General features: G+C 45.8%; 1 protein-coding gene across 3 annotated transcripts in view; it reads right to left on the bottom strand.

Annotated features, from left to right (window-relative positions):
- The window catches only part of LOC118399138 (RNA-binding motif, single-stranded-interacting protein 3-like), a 391,803-nt gene that overhangs the window by 61,243 nt on the left and 311,675 nt on the right, over window positions 1–18,885 (bottom strand). For all 3 annotated transcript variants that reach the window (XM_052471892.1, XM_052471891.1, XM_052471893.1), the window contains one exon: window positions 3,802–3,908. In XM_052471892.1, the coding sequence (XP_052327852.1) occupies window positions 3,802–3,908 (107 nt within the window). The remainder of the gene's footprint in view (window positions 1–3,801; window positions 3,909–18,885) is intronic.

Genomic DNA, 18,885 nt, shown 5'->3' with positions numbered 1-18,885 from the left:
GGGAGGAGAGGGAGGATATATGATAGAGAAGGAGGAGAGATGAGAGAGAGGGAGGAGAGGGAGGAGAGATGAGAGAGAGGGAGGAGAGGGAGGATAGATGAGAGAGAAGGAGGAGAGATGAGAGAGAGGGAGGAGAGGGATGAGAGATGAGAGAGAGGTAGGAGAGGGAGGATATATGATAGAGAAGGAGGAGAGATGAGAGAGAAGGAGGAGAGGGAGAGAGAGAGAGAGAGGAGGAGGAGAGGGAGGATAGATGATAGAGAAGGAGGAGAGATGAGAGATGAGAGGAGGGAGAGGGGAGGATATATGATAGAGAAGGAGGAGAGATGAGAGAGAGGGAGGAGAGGGAGGAGAGATGAGAGAGAAGGAGGAGGAGAGAGATGAGAGAGAGGGAGGAGAGGGAGGAGAGATGAGAGAGAGGGAGGAGAGGGAGGAGAGAGAGAGAGGAGGAGAGGGAGGAGAGATGATAGAGAAGGAGGAGAGATGAGAGAGAAGGAGGAGAGAGATGAGAGAGAGGGAGGAGAGGGAGGAGAGATGAGAGAGAGGGAGGAGAGGGAGGAGAGATGATAGAGAGGGAGGAGAGAGGAGAGAGAGGGAGGAGAGGGAGGAGAGATGAGAGAGAGGGAGGAGAGGGAGGAGAGATGAGAGAGAGGGAGGAGAGGGGAGGAGAGGGAGAGAGAGATGAGAGAGGAGGAGATGAGAGAGAAGGAGGAGAGAGGAGAGAGGGAGGAGAGGGATGAGAGATGAGAGAGAGGGAGGAGAGGGAGGATAGATGATAGAGAAGGGAGGAGAGAGAGAGAGAGGGAGGAGAGAGGAGGAGAGATGAGAGAGGAGGAGGAGAGGGAGGAGAGATGAGAGAGAAGGAGGAGAGGGAGGAGAGATGAGAGAGAGGGAGGAGAGGGAGGATATATGATAGGAGAGGAGGAGAGAGATGAGAGAGAGGGAGGAGAGGGAGGAGAGATGAGAGAGAAGGAGAGAGGGAGATGAGAGAGAGGGAGGAGAGGGAGGAGAGAGGAGAGAGAGAAGGAGGAGAGGGAGATGAGAGAGAGGGAGGAGAGGGAGGAGAGATGATAGAGAAGGAGGGAGATGAGATGAGAAGGAGGAGAGAGGAGAGAGGGAGGAGAGGGAGGAGAGATGAGAGAGAGGGAGGAGAGGGAGGAGAGATGAGAGAGAGGGAGGAGAGGGAGATGAGAGAGAGGGAGGAGAGGGAGGAGAGATGAGAGAGAGGGAGGAGAGGGAGAAGAGATGAGAGAGAGGGAGGAGAGATGAGAGAGAAGGAGAGGGAGAAGAGATGAGAGAAGGAGGAGAGGGAGAAGAGATGAGAGAAGGAGGAGAGGGAGGAGAGATGAGAGAGAGGGAGGAGAGATGAGAGAGAAGGAGAGGGAGAAGAGATGAGAGAAGGAGGAGAGGGAGAAGAGATGAGAGAAGGAGGAGAGGGAGGAGAGATAAGAGAGGTAGGAGAGATGAGAGATGAGAGAGAGGTAAGAGAGATGAGAGAGAAGGAGGAGAGGGAGGATAGATGAGAGAGAAGGAGGAGAGATGAGACAGAAGGAGGAGAGGGAGAAGAGATTAGAGAGAGGGAGGAGAGATGAGAGAGAGGTAGGAGAGGAAGGAGAGATGAGAGAGAGGGAGAAGTGATGAGAGCGATTGAGAAGAGATGAGAGAGAAGGAGGAGAGGGAGGAGAGATGAGAGAGAAGGAGGAGAGGGAGGATAGATGAGAGAGAGGGAGGAGAGGGAGGAGAGATGAGAGAGAAGGAGGAGAGGGAGGAGAGATGAGAGAGAAGGAGGAGAGATGAGAGAGAAGGAGGAGAGGGAAAAGAGATGAGAGAGGTAGGAGAGGGAGGAGAGATGAGAGAGAGGGAGGAGAGGAAGGAGAGATGAGAGAGAGGTAGGAGAGGGAGGAGTGATGAGAGAGAAGGAGGAGAGGGAGAAGAGATGAGAGAGGGGGAGGAGAGATGAGAGGGGGAGGAGAGATGAGAGGGAGAGGAGAGGGAGAAGGGATGAGAGAGAAGGAGAGGGAGAAGAGATGAGAGAGGGGGAGGAGAGATGAGAGAGGTAGGAGAGATGAGAGAGAGGGAGGAGAGAGGGGGTCAGGACAGAGAGATGAGAGAGAGGGAGGAGAGAGGGGGTCAGGAAGGAGAGATGAAAGAGAGGGAGGAGAGAGGGGTCAGGAAGGAGAGATGAGAGGGGGAGAAGAGAGGGGGTCAGGAAGGAGAGATGAGAGAGGGAGGAGAGAGGGGGTCAGGAAGGAGAGATGAGAGAGGGGAGGAGAGAGGGGGTCAGGACAGAGAGAGATGAGAGGAGGATGAGAGAGGGAGAGAGGGGTCAGGAAGGAGAGATGAGAGAGAGGGAGAAGAGATTGGGTCAGGAAGAGAGATGAGAGAAAGGGAGGAGAGATTGGGTCAGGACAGAGAGATGAGAGAAAGGGAGGAGAGATGGGGTCAGGACAGAGAGATGAGAGAGAGGAGAGAGAGTTGGATCAGGAAGGAGAGATGAGAGAGAGGGAGGAGAGAGGGGGTCAGGACAGAGAGATGAGAGAGAGGGAGGAGAGAGGGGGTCAGGAAGGAGAGATGAGAGAGAGGGGAGGAGAGAGGGGGTCAGGAAGGAGAGATGAGAGAGAGGGAGGAGAGAGTGGATCAGGAAGGAGAGATGAGAGAGAGGGAGGAGAGAGGGGGTCAGGAAGGAGAGATGAGAGAGAGGGAGGAGAGAGGGGGTCAGGAAGGAGAGATGAGAGAGAGGGAGGAGAGAGGGGATCAGGAAGGAGAGATGAGAGAGAGGGAGGAGAGAGGGATCAGGAAGGAGAGATGAGAGAGAGAGGGAGGAGAGAGGGGGTCAGGAAGGAGAGATGAGAGAGAGGGAGGAGAGAGGGGGTCAGGAAGGAGAGATGAGAGAGGGGGAGGAGAGAGTGGATCAGGAAGGAGAGATGAGAGAGACTGTTGTTGTGTGTTCTGTCTACTCTTGCGATGCTGCCTCCTTTCTTCTCTCCTCTTTCCAGATGCTGCACCCCCCCTTACCTCACGTCAAGTGTAATCAGCTGACCCTGTCAGTGTGTGAGGCTCTGTAGCAATGGGCTGTTAGGGTAAACAGGCCTCACCGGGCTCGGTGTTTGGGCTGCTGAGTCTGTGATGGACGTTCACACACAGACATACACAAACTTCACACACACACAACCTACAAGCAGACAGACTGTGAGCATGTTACACACAGCCAGGCTCAACTCAACAGAGAACCGATATATTTTCCTTTCCTCTTTAGCGTGCAGCTTCAGCACAACTGTCAGCCCCTGCAAGTTCACATTACCCGTAGGGGTGTAGACCCGCATGAACCCCCCCCCCGACTGCCCTTCCCCTTGTAGGCTGTAACTGCTGAATATGTTATGGATCCAATTTATAGGCCTGAACCACGATGAACCATGAGAGGAACACTAATATGTTTGGTAGCCTTGACAGCAGACTCATACAACCTTCAAACGCAATTTACATGTCAACTCTTATTCTGAAGGTATGGATCGATACTTAAAGTGCTTTTTTCCACTACCAGTGCCAACCTTAAACATGGGAGACAGCCTGTCGTGGTGTACATGGACCCACATGTTTCGGAATCCTAAAAGAGCTTTGGGAGGGGACCTAAACGACCCATTTTTAAGACTGCCATTACCTCAGAGGTTAAATGCCCACTTTCTTAACCAAACGTCATTCCAGTGCCATGAGTAGGTGGTATGTAATGGAGGATTAATGGTAACTGCCGGATGGCTGTACCTATGGAACCAAAATGGCGGCTGTAATGAGCCAGTGGCTTACCTCGCCTTCCCTGTGCCATGGCCGCCCGTTCTGTGGGTACTTGCTCTGGCTCTGGCGTTTCTTCTGCCCTCCATCAGCGAATTTGCACAGTAAAGGCTCATTGGGGGCTGCAGAGAGAGAGAAAGAGAGAGAGAGACAGAGAGAGAGCGTGAGAGAGAGAGAGAGAGAGAGAGAGAGAGAGAGAGAGAGAGAGAGAGAGAGAGAGAGAGAGAGAGAGAGAGAGAGAGTGTGAGAGAGAGAGAGAAAGAGAGAGACAGAGAGAGATAGCAAGAGAGAGAGAGGGAGACAGAGCGGGAGACGGAGGAGAGAGAGAGAGAGTGAGAGAAAGAGAGAGAGAGAGAGAGAGAGAGAGAGAGAGTGAGAGAAAGAGAGAGAGAGAAAGAGAGAGAGATAGTGAGTGAGATAAAAGAGAGAGAGTGAGAGAAAGAGAGTGAGAGAAAGAGAGAGAGTGAGTGAGAGAAAGAAAGAGAGAGAGAGAGAGAAGAGAAAGAGAGAGAGAGAGAAAGAGAGAGAGAGAGAGAGAGAGAGAGAGAGAGAGAGAGAGAGAGAGAGAGAGAGAGAGAGAGAGAGAGAGAGATTAGTGAAAACAGAAACCAACGTCAGGAAGACTGAAACAGTAACCCTTCTGAAGAACCCGAGCCCTTTTGAAGTGTCCCTCCCTCCCTCCCTCCCTCCCTCCCTCCCTCCCTCCCTCCCAGTGCCTTGTGAAACTCCCAGACACTTAGTCTTGGCAAGGCCCTTCCTTCCCCCAGCCTCAGCCCCACTGGCAGCCCTTGAAAGAGCATAGCTGGGTATTGTTGAAATAATAACCAGAGTAATCGCTCTCATAAATTGCGTAGATACGGTATTGTTTCAGTGCTCTGTCAGCCAAAGCTCATTTCTGCGAGGCATTCCCGTTCCCTCTTATACAATCCTGTTATTTCCTTAGAACAGCTTTTCTGCCCGTTCCTACTTTTCATCTTTATGCTTTTTTACCCCCACTCTGCAACCGGTAAGGCTTCTCATCGGGCTACAGTCCAGTGTTCGGATGAGAATGTGAGAATGTGTGTTGTTCTCTGACTGACCACAGGGGGGAGTCTATCCACGTGCTGATGCTAGCAGCTACAGTATATGCAGTGAGAGAAACATTGCAAGTCACTTAGGGAGAAATGTCACACTCACACCGATGGGGATCCCATACAGTCACCCAGGAAGTAGCCTCAAAACATCAATGGACTATCCGCACACACAAGAGGCAGCGGCCAGGATTGGCTAATTGCAGCTTATCAATTGACATTTCATGGGATCTCAACTCCTGGATATAGTCCCATATCTAGATAATGTAGATAATCCCAGCAGCACCAAGACATAATTGCCATAACAAGTTGGGTTTTCTGCGTGAGACGTAGTTGTCAGAAGAACTCTCTGAAGGCCATGTTCTCCCACTAAGAGCAGGTGAGTGTCAAACCAGATGCAAAGTCAGAGGAAAGATAGAGCCACCGAGGGCTGGAATGAAAGAAAAACAAAGAAGAAAAAGCCTTTAGCGAGCGCCGGTGGGGGGGGGGGGGGGTGTCTTTACTGTGTCCGTCCCCTTTTCGTTTTTCTTGTGCGTGCCAGCGAGATTGGAATCTCTGTGTAGAAGGGAACTGTAAAGATGATAGACAGACAGAGAGAGAGAGGGGGGGGGGGGGCAGAGAGAGAGAGACAGAGAGAGAGAGCTAGAGTAAGCTAGCTGAAGGATCAAACGAAGGGGCTGCGCTGTGGGCCGACGTGAGCCAGCCTTGTCCAAACACCGTTCCCCTGCACCTGCGCCTGCAGCTGCAGCTACCGCTCCGAGCCGAGCGGACGGGTGACCTGTCATCGCATTCGCATTAGAGGCGTTCTGACGATGCCGACGCAGGTGTTGTCTGTGGCGTGAGGTGCTGGACGCGACCTTTCAGCTCCCACTCCCCAATTTGACACAGACAGGAGCCTTATCGACGCTTTCATCTCAATTCCCCAGATATTTGGGCCTCAACAACAATTCCCTGTACACTGGGGGGAAAAAAATCAGTCCACTGAGGACAAGGCCAACCACACCACGGGAAAGCCAACCACACCACGGGAAAGCCAACCACACCACGGGAAAGCCAACCACACCACGGGAAAGAGAGCAATTATGGTGTCCAGATTAGGACAGCCTCACACAGGACCCAAACCGGCTGCGCGTGTGCACCATCGTGCATACATTTATTTTGTCCCCCCACACCAAACATGATCACGCCACGCAGGTTCAAATATCAAAACAAACTCTGAACCAATTATATTAATTTGGGGACAGGTCGAAAAGCATTAAACATGTATGGCAATTTAGATAGTTAGCTTGCACTTGCTAGCTAACGTTAATTTGTCTTATTTAGCTAACATTAGCTTGCTGTTGCTAGCTAATTTGTCCTGGGATATAAACATTAAGTTGTTATTTTACCTGAAATGCACAAGGTCCTCTACTCTGCCAATGAATCCACACATAAAATGGCCAACCGAATCGTTTCTAGTCATCTCTCCTCCTTGCCGGCTTTTTCATCTTTGAATTTATATGGTATATCGCATCTAAACTTTCATAGTATTACCACGACGACCTGCAACAAAGTTCCTCTTTCAATCACCCACGTGGGTTTAACCAATGAGGAGATGTCATGTGGGTACCTGCTTCTATAAACCAATGAGGAGATGGGAGAGGCAGGACTTGCAATGCGATCTGCGTCAGAAATAGGAATGACTTCTATTTTAGCCCTTGGCAACGCAGACGCTCGTTGGCGCTCGCGAGCAGTGTGGGTGCAATAATTGATTTCTACATTTAATTTGCGACGCACGGCGACGTGTCCGGTCTGGTCAGCATGTCAGTTGAGACTGACAATTCCTGATGAGACGGCGGATGTCCTAATATGAACACCCTATTCAACAGTGGAACACTGCAGTGGACGTTTCCATATGTGTTTGATGCCTTTGTTCCATTCAGGCCATTACAATGAGTCGTCCTCCCTCCACCAGCTTCCTCACTGTGACCTTGGTCAAGTGATGACGCAGGAGATTAACAACACAGAGACGTGATTTGTTTGCCTACTTACAGGAAGTGAGTGAAAAGCAGACGAGGCAAAGATGCAAATGAATGAGGGACTCTGGGAACAAACTCTTCAGACTTCAACCCACAAGGGGTGGCGATGTTGATGGGAAAAACAAGAAAACCTTCGGAAAGCTCTCTCTGCCTGTCTTCTCAGGGAGGTAATTAGCGGTCTGGCTAATTTAGTGGATCTGACATGCAGCAACACTGACGTCCCATGAGCAGGCCTCCAGCTCCCACAACACAACGGCCAATTTGGTGAAATTTAGAGCCCAAAATCTCCAGCCTCTCCTGGCCTTCCTTCCCCAGCCTCCCCCTGCAGCCACCATGCTGAAAATGAAACAGAGGAATGCATAATGACCCAGCTATAGTACTTTGCCCATATTGTGGCTTTACTGCCTTACGGCTACGACTTCCACATTGGCCGCCACCTCAGTCGATCTGTGCAATTCTGAGAGAAAAACGGTTTCCCACATCTACCAATTTGGCACTATTTAATGACGAAAACATTTGGGAAAGAGGAAAAGTACTTTTTGTCCAAGGTCAATAATGGACACGAACAAGGTGCGAGAACTCTTAATTATTCATTCGGTGCGTTGCTATGGTAATGGGTCAACACATTTGTGAGGGTTGAGGAACACACACTCTCTCTCTCACACACACACACACACACACACTAGGATGCCATTACGGCAAACAGAATGAGCTGTAATGGTGGAAAAATGTCACCTGGAGTCAAGGATTAGATGACCTCACTAGCTTGGAGGAGCACATGGTCCCACAATGGCCTCTCTCTGCTTTGTTTACATCAGACCCCCTCGTTTCCTAGTCTTTAATATGTGTGTCTGTACTCAATTCATCTTTGAACTCGAACCCCACAACATGACCAAAGACCTTTAGCCCTCCATATCACAGTGTATGTACAATGTGCCGAACATCTGTTACAGTGAAAGCTTAAGCTAATTGTTAGTTCATCACAAATTATAACATTTTACACTTCAGAAATACATTCACTAATTTAAAAAAAAAATGGAACAGTATCTTTAAAACTAAAAACAACAGTCTTATTGGCTTGAAAATAACAACTTGTGAATGTCAATTCAGTATGCTACGAGTCCGTCCTCTGTTCTCCCTGTTATTCCTCAGGAGCATGTTGAACTGTACATCTGGCAGAATCAATGCAGGAATGCCCAGAACTGTGTCAGGGTGGGTGCCCATTGAAATCAAGCAGCTTTTAACCATCAAGCCAGTTACAAAAGAGGCCTCTCTCAAGGCAAATGCAGAGCGAGGAGGAGGCTTTGAGTCAAACCAGCATCGCTTTGTACTGTGCGGGCAAAGCACTGTCAATGATAAATGGATAGAGGCCTATTCATTGCTCTCGACAACAGCATGCACAGTACGCAGAAGACGACTCATCAAAAGGCAACATCTCTACAGTGCAAGATCTCCCACAACAACCGTCATGACTTTTGATCTTCTGTACTTTTGTAACAGTATGAGTATGTCTAACTCCGTTCTGATTACTGCCTTCACTATTAGTGCCTTCACTATTAGTGCTTATTCTTATACAAGAAAGACAACTCCTCGATATAACTTCAGAATGAGGCTTCCCCCCGAATTTGGCTTCGTCCTGCTTCCTCCCTGCTGGGAAGGATTTATAATACATTTAAATAGCCTAATTAGTATCAGAATGGCGGACCTGTTAACTTTGGGGAGAGAGTTGACTGACTGGACATCATTTTGTTTTTCGAGAGAAAAAAGAAGAGACCGATACAGAAAAACAAAGACAAATGGAGAAGCAGACAGAGAGAGACGCAAAGATGTCCGTCTGAGCAATACGTCCACAAGGAGGAAGAAAACCCCTACTATCTGGACACAAAGAGACAATCTGGTTGAGTTGTGGGGGTGTGGAGGGGGAGCAGTGGAGCAATAAATGAGCGACAAGACGATATCTCTCATATGCAGAGGTTAACATAAGCTCCCACCACCCAAATCCCCCTTTTCACCACACCCGTGGGCTAGACGCAGGCGGCTCACCAGCCCTGCGGAAGAAGCGGCCGGCCCCTCTCGAAGGGTTCCGATTTGACGGCTCTACGTCAATAGCCCTCACAACAACTGCCAGCCAGCGTCATGGCGTCCTTGAGGATGGAAACCGAAGACTGCCTGTCGGCCTTTTCGGCTGACAGCAGCGACGGGAGGGGCTCAGCGCTCGACTCAATGTCCTGATAAGCAGATGCAGCTACAGAGAGAGAGAGAGAGAGAGAGAGATCCATAATGTAAACGGGGAGGATGACGAGGATGTCAGTCAACTCCTCTCTCTCTCTCTCTCTCTCTCTCTCTCTCTCTCACCCTCTTACGAGTCAATATGGTTACACAATGTATGGGTATTGATCGGCCCCAGTGTTTCCCATTGCGGGCTCATGCAGCAAGCCGTCCTGGTCTGAGATGTTATTATGGATTACGGGAAAGGACCCCCTCAATGCAAAGAGGTGATAGGTAGATAGGGGCTGATCAATGAGCTGTTGCACACTTAACAAGAGCAATGTAGTCCCCCCTCCCCTCCCCCATCCCCCCATGTCTGACGAGCAGACGGACTGATTTCAAGGCAGATAGAGAGAATGCTGCATCATAGCTCCCAGGTCGCAGATCTGTGGGGTTATTGTACATGATATATAAGTAATGGATGATGGTGACCACCTTTAGAGATATGAGAGGACTGGACACTGACAAAAGACCACCCTCGGACTGCATAAATGGATGCACTCAGACAAAGGCTGTGTGTGTGTGTGAAGACCAAGTGTAGCGAAGCTTACTAGCTTAGCATGGCGTTAAGACACAGTAGTACATCGGTGAGTACAGAGTGTAGCCATGCTGTGAATAAGACTGTGTGGGTGTGTTGGTTTAGTCAGGCAGCTGCAGGGATGGGTGGATGGGAGTTTTTTCAGTCCCCAAAAGTAGAAAGCGCCCAGCTGCTTGCCTGTTGACAAGGATGTCACACACGCACATCTTAAACGGTTGTACTACCTCACATTCAATAGCACACTAAAACTGAGCTGGTCATTGAAACTGCTGCATTGGCACAGTCGGTAGGGTCACACACCCAGCACTTCAGAGGTGCACAGACCATACCTGCTATGCAGACCTACAAAGTATAGTAAAGACTAGCATGAGTGGATTCCAAGAAGAAGAAAAAATCCTATTAGAATCCAAAAGAAAATCCGATCCGATCTAAGGACCAAGAGGATAGAATCTGGTGACTCTGTGTCACACATTAAAGTTACTGTGCCAAACTGCAACAACAATAGCTGTGAAACAGTGGAAATGGTGAAACATTGAAAACTTGTCCTTTTTAGATAAAACTAGACTAAATATATTCACGACACCAAACAATTGATTAAAACACACTGTTTTTGTAATGAAGGCCTACAGTAGCCTCAACAGCACTCTGTAGGGTAGCACCATGGTGTAGCTGGAGAACAGCCAGCTTCCGTTCTCCTCTGGGTACTTCAATACAAAAACCTAGGAGGCTCATGGGTCTCACCCCCTTCCATAGACTTACACAGTAACTATGACAACTTACGGAGGATGTCCTTCAACGTATCAGACCTCTTGCAGCAGGAACTGGCCATGTTGTCCACCCAATCAAAGGATCAGAGAATGAATATAGTACTGAAAGCATAGGCTACAGCTAGCTAGCACTGCAGTGCATAGAATGTGGTGAGTAGATGACTCAAGGAGAGAGAAAGACAATTATTCAACAGTTTTGAAGAAATGTATTTATTTTAAAATGAAGGAGAAGCAAGAGGGAGAGAGAACTAGCTATATTTCGTAGCATTTCTTTCACTTTCACTTAGCTAGCGAACGCAGTTAGCTAGCTTAGCCTACTCAAACAGCCAGCTCAAACAGAGAGAGACGCTATGTTAGCTAGCTGGCTATGTCTATCCAACACTGGAACTCTTCCACGTCAAGGTAAGCGTTTGCTTTTATTTATTTTATCGCCACCAAAGCCCGCCAGTGTTAAACCGGGGCCCACCACTGCTAAACTGCTTGCTTGACTGTGCCCTGTGCTGCATGATTGTAGCGGGTTTATTAACGCGTTCTAGTAGGTATGTTGATTATGACGTTACTAACGTCGTTAGTTCATATGTTGACAACGGTGTAGGCTGTGTGTGGCAGTTGGCTTGGAAACGTTTTTTCCCCCCCGCCTGGTCAGAGACAGTAGATGTGTTGTACACTGAAGTCCACAGGGGAAGGGAAGAGGTGAGAGTTTGTAGATGCGAGACGGAATTATACAATGAGCAAAATGTTCATGTTGTTTGTATGCGGCTGCTTTGAAAGTGAACTATGTTTGCGCGTGATCAGGGTATTCATTCTGCCGATTCTGCTGAAAAACATTTCTGAAACGGAAGAAAACGGAATGAAAGGGGCTACACATGCTTGAATTTGTCCAACAGAAACTCTCGATTGCGACTAACGGTTACACCCTAGATCAGCTAGACGCAGGCAAGAGTGTGCAAGGCAGTGTTGAATATGTCACTGTCTGTCACCTTGTGCGTGTTCGTAAATTCACTCTGGAGTGCCAGAGTGCGCTCAGAGTGCGCTCAGAGTGTGCTCTGTGCGCTCATAAATTCATAGTGTTGTCAGATTGTCTGTTCATAAATCAGAGTGTTTCCCTCTCGGAGCGCTCAGAGCGCACACTGGACTCTCTGGCCGAGGACTAGGGTTGATCCAAGTGTTCTGACCTCACAACGGCAGTCAAGCACCCACGCTAACTGGCTAACGTTGGCTAGCTTGCTAGATACTTCCAGACACAAATGAGAGAACATTTAAGCTTAATTGATTGATTAATTAATTAATTAATTAAGGTTAAGCTGTTTTCGTGTTATCTAGAACGTTGGGGACTAACAGTGCTGCTGGCAACAATTTAATAAAAATGTTTTGCCAATGTTTAATGACACTGTCATATCCAACGGCTGTTCATTGATTGATCAGTTATTCTGCGCTCTGCACACAGGCGAGAGTTCTGTGAAATCGGAGTAGATAGCCAGAGTGAATTTATGGATGCATCCCTTGATTACTCTAAATTTGTCTCTCGACCTGTGCAGCTACGTTGTAAACTTTCATTCATAGCTGGGTTGTAGCGACCTCATGATGGAAATAGGGACAATTCTAGTACCATGTAGTAGCCTAAACCTATCACTGTTACATTGAGCTGGGTGAAGGGAATACGAATGACAGTCATCCAGTATGCTGCAATAGAAATAAGGCCACGCTCACCCCAAAAAATATCGTCTTCCCTCATCTTAAACGTCACCGTTCGCCACTGCTGTGAACCCTACTGAGATTGTCCACAAGATTGTATACATTTGTGCCAAAAGGGTGTGCTAAGTGGCATTCCAGCCAAACAACATAGAGCGAGATGAACAATTTGATTCAATCAATGGGATACAGGTCATCATCATGTTCTTATTTTTTAATTCTACATTCTCACCCATCTACACACAATACCCCATAATGACAAAGTGAAAACAAGATTTTAGAACATTTTGTACATTTTTTTTTGTAAATGAAATACAGAAATATCTCATTTACATAAGTGTTCACACACCTGAGTCAATACTTTGTAGAAGCACATTTGGCAGCGACTACAGCTGTGAGTCTTTCTGGATAAGTATTTAAGAGCTTTCCACACTTGGATTGTGCAACATTTAACCATTATTATTTAACAAATTATTCAAGCTCTGTCAAATTGGTTATTGATCATTGATAGACAACCATACTCAGGTCTTGCCATAGATTGTCTAGTAGATTTTAGTCAAAACTGTAATTCGGCCCCTCAGGAACATTCACAGTCTAGTGTAGATCGAGCCTCGTGTTTTAGGTTATTGTCCTGCTGAAAGGTGAATTCATCTCCCAGTGTCTGGTAGAAAGCAGACAACCAGGTTAACCTCTACAATTTTGCCTGGCGATGCCATGGTGATGCAGCCACCACTATGCTTGAAAATATGTAGAGTGGTACTCAGTAATGTGTTGTATTGGACTTGCCCCAAACATAACACTTTGTATTACTTTAGTGCCAAAAAGGATGCATGTTTTGGAATTGTATTTGCTCTGCACAAGCTTCCATCTTTTCACTCTGCCAATTAGGGTAGTATTGTGGAGTAACTACAATGTTGTTGATCCACCCTCAGTTTTCTCCTACCCTTGCCATTAAACATTGTAACTGTTTTAAAGGAAGAGATCCCTGAGCGGTTTCCTTCCTCTTCGGCAACTGAGTTAGGAAAGACGCTTGTATCTTTGTAGTGACTGGGTGTATTGATACACCATCCAAACTGTAATTAATAACTTCACCATGTTCAAAGGGACATTCAATGTCTGTTTTTTCTTACCCATCTACCAATAGGTGCTCTTCTTTGCACGGCACTGGAAAACCTCCCTGATCTTTGAGGTTGAATCTGTGTTTGAAATTCACTGCTCGACTAAGGGACCTTACAGATATTTGTGTGTGTGGGGTACAGAGATGAGGTAGTCATTCAAAAATCATGTTCAACACTACTATTACACACAGAGTGATTCCATGCAACTTATTATGTGACTTGTTAAGCTCATTTTTACTCCTGAACTTATTTAGGTTTGCCATAACAAAGGGGTTGAATAGTTATTGACGTAAGACATTTCAGCTTTTCATTGAGAATCAATTTGTAAAAATGTTGAATAATTCCACTTTGACATTTGGTATTTCACTAGGATCCCCATTAGCTGTTGCGAAAGCAGCAGCTACTGTTCCTGGGTTCCACAAAAAACATGAAACATGACATAATACAGAACATTAATAGACAAGAACAGCTCAAGGACAGAGCTACATCAATAAAAATAAGGCACACGTAGCCTACATATCAATACGTACACACAAACTATCTAGATCAAATAGGGGAGAGGCATTGTGTTGTGAAGTGTTGCTTTATCTGTTTTTTGAAGCCAGGTTTGCTATTTATTTGAGCAATATGAGATGGTGTTGAGTGTTGTTGAGGAGAGTGCTGTATACCTTTTTTGCTAAACAGTGTGTTTTAATCAATTATTTGGTGACGTGAATATATTTAGTAGAGTTCTATCTAAGAAGGATAACTTTAATGTTTCACAATTGTTATTTTTATGGAATTCACTGAGGAGGAGGATCCCCCTTTCCATTGTAATGTCTAATTCAAAGACAAGAAGTTGCATGAATAAGAATCAAATCAAATAAAACTGCAGCCTTGAATCACACCCATATTGTGGTGGTGAATGAAAGCAAAATGAATATACACCAACACACCAAGACAGTTGTGAAGAGGGCATGACAACACCTTTTCCCCCTCGGGAGACTGAAAACATTTGGTATGGGTCCCCAGATGCTCAAAAACGTTCTACAACTGCACCATCGAGAGCATGGTTGCATCACCGCCTGGTATGACAACTGCTCGGCATCTGACCGTAAGGCGCTACAGAGGGTAGTGTGCGTATGGCCCAGTACATAACTGGGGCCAAGCTTCATGCCATCCAGGACCTATATACTAGGCGGTGTCAGAGGAAAGCCCAAAATATTGTCAAAGACTCCAGTCACCCAAGTCATAGACTGTTCTCTCTGCTACCGCACGGCAAGCGATACCAAAGCGCCAAGTCTAGGTCCAAAAGGCTCCCTAACAGCTTCTACCCCCAAGCTATGAGACTGCTGAACAGCTAATCAAATGGCCACCCGGACTATTTACAATGACCCCCCTGTTTTTACACTGCTGCTACTCGCTGTTTATTATCTATGAATAGTCAATTTACCTCTACCTACAAGTACAAATGACCTAGACTAACCTGTACCCCCACACATTGACTCGGTACCGGTACCCCCTGTATATAGCCTCTTTATTATTATTTTATTGTGTTACTTTTTAGATTTTTTTAAACTTTTGTTTATTTGGTAAATATTTTCTTGAACTAAATGGTTGGTTAAGGGCTAAGTAAGCATTTCACATAAAGTTTGAGGATTTAATAAAGTTATAGGATTTTTTGACTAGGGTAGCAAAGTAGGCCCACAGTATGGTTAGACTTTAGCATGAGTGCTAGAAAAGTAGGCCTACAGTATGGTTAGACTTTAGCATGAGTGCTAAAAAAGTAGGCCTACAGTATGGTTAGACTTTAGCATGAGTGCTAGTAAAGTAGGCCTACAGTATGGTTAGACTTTAGCATAAGTGCTAGTAAAGTAGGCCTACAGTATGGTTAGACTTTAGCATGAGTGTTAGCAAAGTAGGTCGACAGTATGGTTAGACTTTAGCATGAGTGCTAGTAAAGTAGGCCTACAGTATGGTTCAACTTTAGCATGAGTGCTAGTAAAGTAGGCCTACAGTATGATTAGACTTTAGCATGAGTGCTAATAAAGTAGGCCTACAGTATGGTTAAACTTTAGCATGAGTGCTAGTAAAGTAGGCCTACAGTATGGTTAGACTTTAGCATGAGTGCTAGTAAAGTAGGCCTACAGTATGGTTAGACTTTAGCATGAGTGCTAGTAAAGTAGGCCTACAGTATGGTTAGACTTTAGCATGAGTGCTAGCAAAGTAGGCCTACAGTATGGTTAGACTTTAGCATGAGTGCTACCAAAGTAGGCCTACAGTATGGTTAGACTTTAGCATGAGTGCTAGTAAAGTAGGCCTACAGTATGGTTAGACTTTAGCATGAGTGCTAGTAAAGTAGGCCTACAGTATGGTTAGACTTTAGCACGAGTGCTAGCAAAGTAGGCCTACAGTATGGTTAGACTTTAGCATGAGTGCTACCAAAGTAGGCCTACAGTATGGTTAGACTTTAGCATGAGTGCTAGCAAAGTAAGCCTACAGTATGTTAAGCCTACAGTATGGTTATACTTTAGCATGAGTGCTAGTAAAGTAGGCCTACAGTATGGTTAGACTTTAGCATGAGTGCTAGCAAAGTAGGCCTACAGTATGTTTAGACTTTAGCATGAGTGCTAGTAAAGTAGGCCTACAGTATGGTTAGACTTTAGCATGAGTGCTAGTAAAGTAGGCCTACAGTATGGTTAGACTTTAGCATGAATGCTAGTAAAGTAGGCCTACAGTGTGGTTAGACTTTAGCTTGAGTGTTAGCACACTATAACACTGACAGAGACTAGAGCAGTAAAATCACCTGGGACAAACTCTTTGAGGCACAGAGAAAACTGTTAAAGGACGAGAACGCTTCAATTTAGCTTAATCTGCTAATTCCCCCGACCAACCAGACACTCCAGACATTAACGTTACCATGGTGAAGATAAATAAATAAACACTACATGGGGTAGAGGGAGGAGGTGCCAAGTCTAATGGAGTGTTCTTAATCTTCTTGTCGTACACATTTCAATAACATTTATACAAGCAGACAGCTCTCACCACATTTATTTCTAAATGGCATGGGTTAGAGTGTTGCTGGTCCCTACCGCTTAGCTGCAATTTAAATGTGGGGAGACAGATGTTTCCAATGCTATGGGCTGTTAGGGCCTGGCACGGTACTGTTCTGCCAGCTATTTCTCTAGTTCTGTCCTGGCATGGGTCTGGCTGTCTGACTTTGTATGTCTTGCTTCAATGGCACGTCCCACTGAGAACACACTGGTTGAATTAACGTTGGTTCCACGTCATTTCAATGAAATGACGCTGAACCAATGTGGAATAGAAATGTAATTGACGTGGGGTGGTACTGTCATGACGTTGGCCTGGGGGTAGGTTTATGACAGTCATAAATACCTCTCCCCCCTTTTTCCTCTCTCTACCCTACTGATGTGACATTTGAAAATCATTTGGTTAACAGAGATTCTGGGAACATCAGAAGGTGGGAGGGGGGAAATGAACTATATTCTGGTAATCCGAACAATTGAATATATGCGGTGGTACTTAATGAATATGATGTCAGTTCGGTTGTCATCTGAGACATTCTCATCAATGATAGGATGACATAAACTCTACAGTGGAAAGTCAGCACATTGTAATTGTCGGATTTACATGGAATTGTTGTTCAATTTAAATGTTTGAATATAAAATTATTGGTGTAGAGATTAAATGTAATTTTAGCTTCCAAATGAGAGATTTGGGTTTTCATAAGTTTAGGGCTCTGCTCAAACTGTGGCCCGGGTTATAAAACAAACACACCCTTCTCGCTCCACTATATAAAGCCTTGACGAAAATGTAACCTCCTGTTCCAAGTACGTGAGGTCTGCAGCCTCTGCGTTAAAAGGACCAACATGTCAACTACAGAACTAAGCCAACTTTGAACTCTTATTTATTACAGAAGTGATACCTCCTATCCGTTGAGTTAGCAACAGCAGCTGCAAAGAGTATCTTGTCTACCACGCTACGACGTTACTACAACGTATCCAATTTACCACCAGATGACATTCTTCAAAGGACTCAGTTGGGCAACAAGGCCTTCCATCTACCACCAACCTACCGAAGCGCAGCTCATAGTAAATATTTATTGCATTTTCCTTTTCGAAATGGGCAGTAATTTAGTATGCCTAAGATACTGTATTTACAATAGAGACATCGCTTCTCCATTTGTTCCTCAGTCTTCCCACTCTTTCACTCAAACCCAGCCCCTTTTCTTTGTGTAACCAGCTGTCATATCTGTTCCGCCCGCTAGGGACGTTTTCCTTTATGTAATGTAGGTATGATTCATTCTGTGTATATGTAATTCTGTATGACTAGTTAGGCATTTAGTAAATAAATAATTAAACAGAATTTTGCATTGCTGATTCAACTTGTTAGCCAGGGTTCGTGAAGCTAACCAAGAATTTACAACTTTCAGATGAGACTGAAATAAGGTGACGATTAATATTGACTGCTATTGATGTAAAATATTACTAGGTCTTTAAGAGTTTATTCGGAAGATAACTGCTCTATAAATATTATTTTGTGGTGTCCCGACTTTCTAGTTAATTACATTTGCATGATTAGTTCAATCAGGTAATATTAATTACAGAGAAAGGATTTTATAGAATAGCATGACATATCACTTAATCCGGCATAGCCAAAGACACAACAGTACCGTATAGTCTATGGGCTTTGGATGGCTGTCCTAAAGTACATGGCACGTGGTATGTACAGTAGTCAAAGGGCTTTAGTGCGGTCATTGTCCTTAGCTGGTGGGCTAACTTGGATGGCTCTCTTATGTATGATTTCATAGCAGTCCCTGTTAGTAAGGTCTGTTGATACTGGGTGCAGGAGGTTAAATATCATTCATGTTCCATGAAGCCTCCCGATTCTAGTTGTCTGTAACCCACACCTATTTTTCTAAATGTTAGTGCAAAAAGATTGACTTATGAGTCTTTTGATGTCTTTCATCTACAGAGTATGTATGAAACCTCTAAAGCACAACTGTTATTCCATATGACAGTGCAAAAAGATTGACTTGAAGTCTTTAGCGACATAAGCTTCTGCTGTCTTTCAACTACACTGTGTCTGGGTCCACTGGGGATGGAACTAGAACCCTCTTTCGCCACTACGCTCCTCAGACTCTCCTTCATCTCTCATAGTGGGAATAGGGCCTAGGTTTCCACTGCAGGCTTTCCAGGAACTAAATATGGACACGACAAAATGAAATTACCGGACATTAAATGAATTATCAATGGGTCCTCGATACTGTACCAGAGTAGGGGTCAGTACTCAGACACCCATTGGCTGGGGCAGGGAGCAACCAGCCAATAGCGACCAGCCAATCAATAGCATCACCCAGGTTGATTGATGATCAATGCTGCCACAGACGTTGATTTACGATCGATGGAGCCAGGGCTAGTATGACTAGCCGCTCGATACTGTCCCTTTACTGTAGCTGATGAGAGATCGGGGTTGTATTCACAATACATCTCAGTAGTGCTGATATAGGATCAGTTTTACCTTGTAGGCAGATTATAATGAATAAGATAACATGGGCAGCGGGAACTGATCATAGATCAGTACTCCTACTCTGAGACGCTTTGGGTCCGATTCAGACTTAGGAAATTT

This window comes from Oncorhynchus keta, chromosome 20, assembly GCF_023373465.1.
Source record: "Oncorhynchus keta strain PuntledgeMale-10-30-2019 chromosome 20, Oket_V2, whole genome shotgun sequence".
NCBI lineage: Eukaryota > Metazoa > Chordata > Actinopteri > Salmoniformes > Salmonidae > Oncorhynchus > Oncorhynchus keta.
This window is presented reverse-complemented; position numbering and strand designations above follow the sequence as displayed.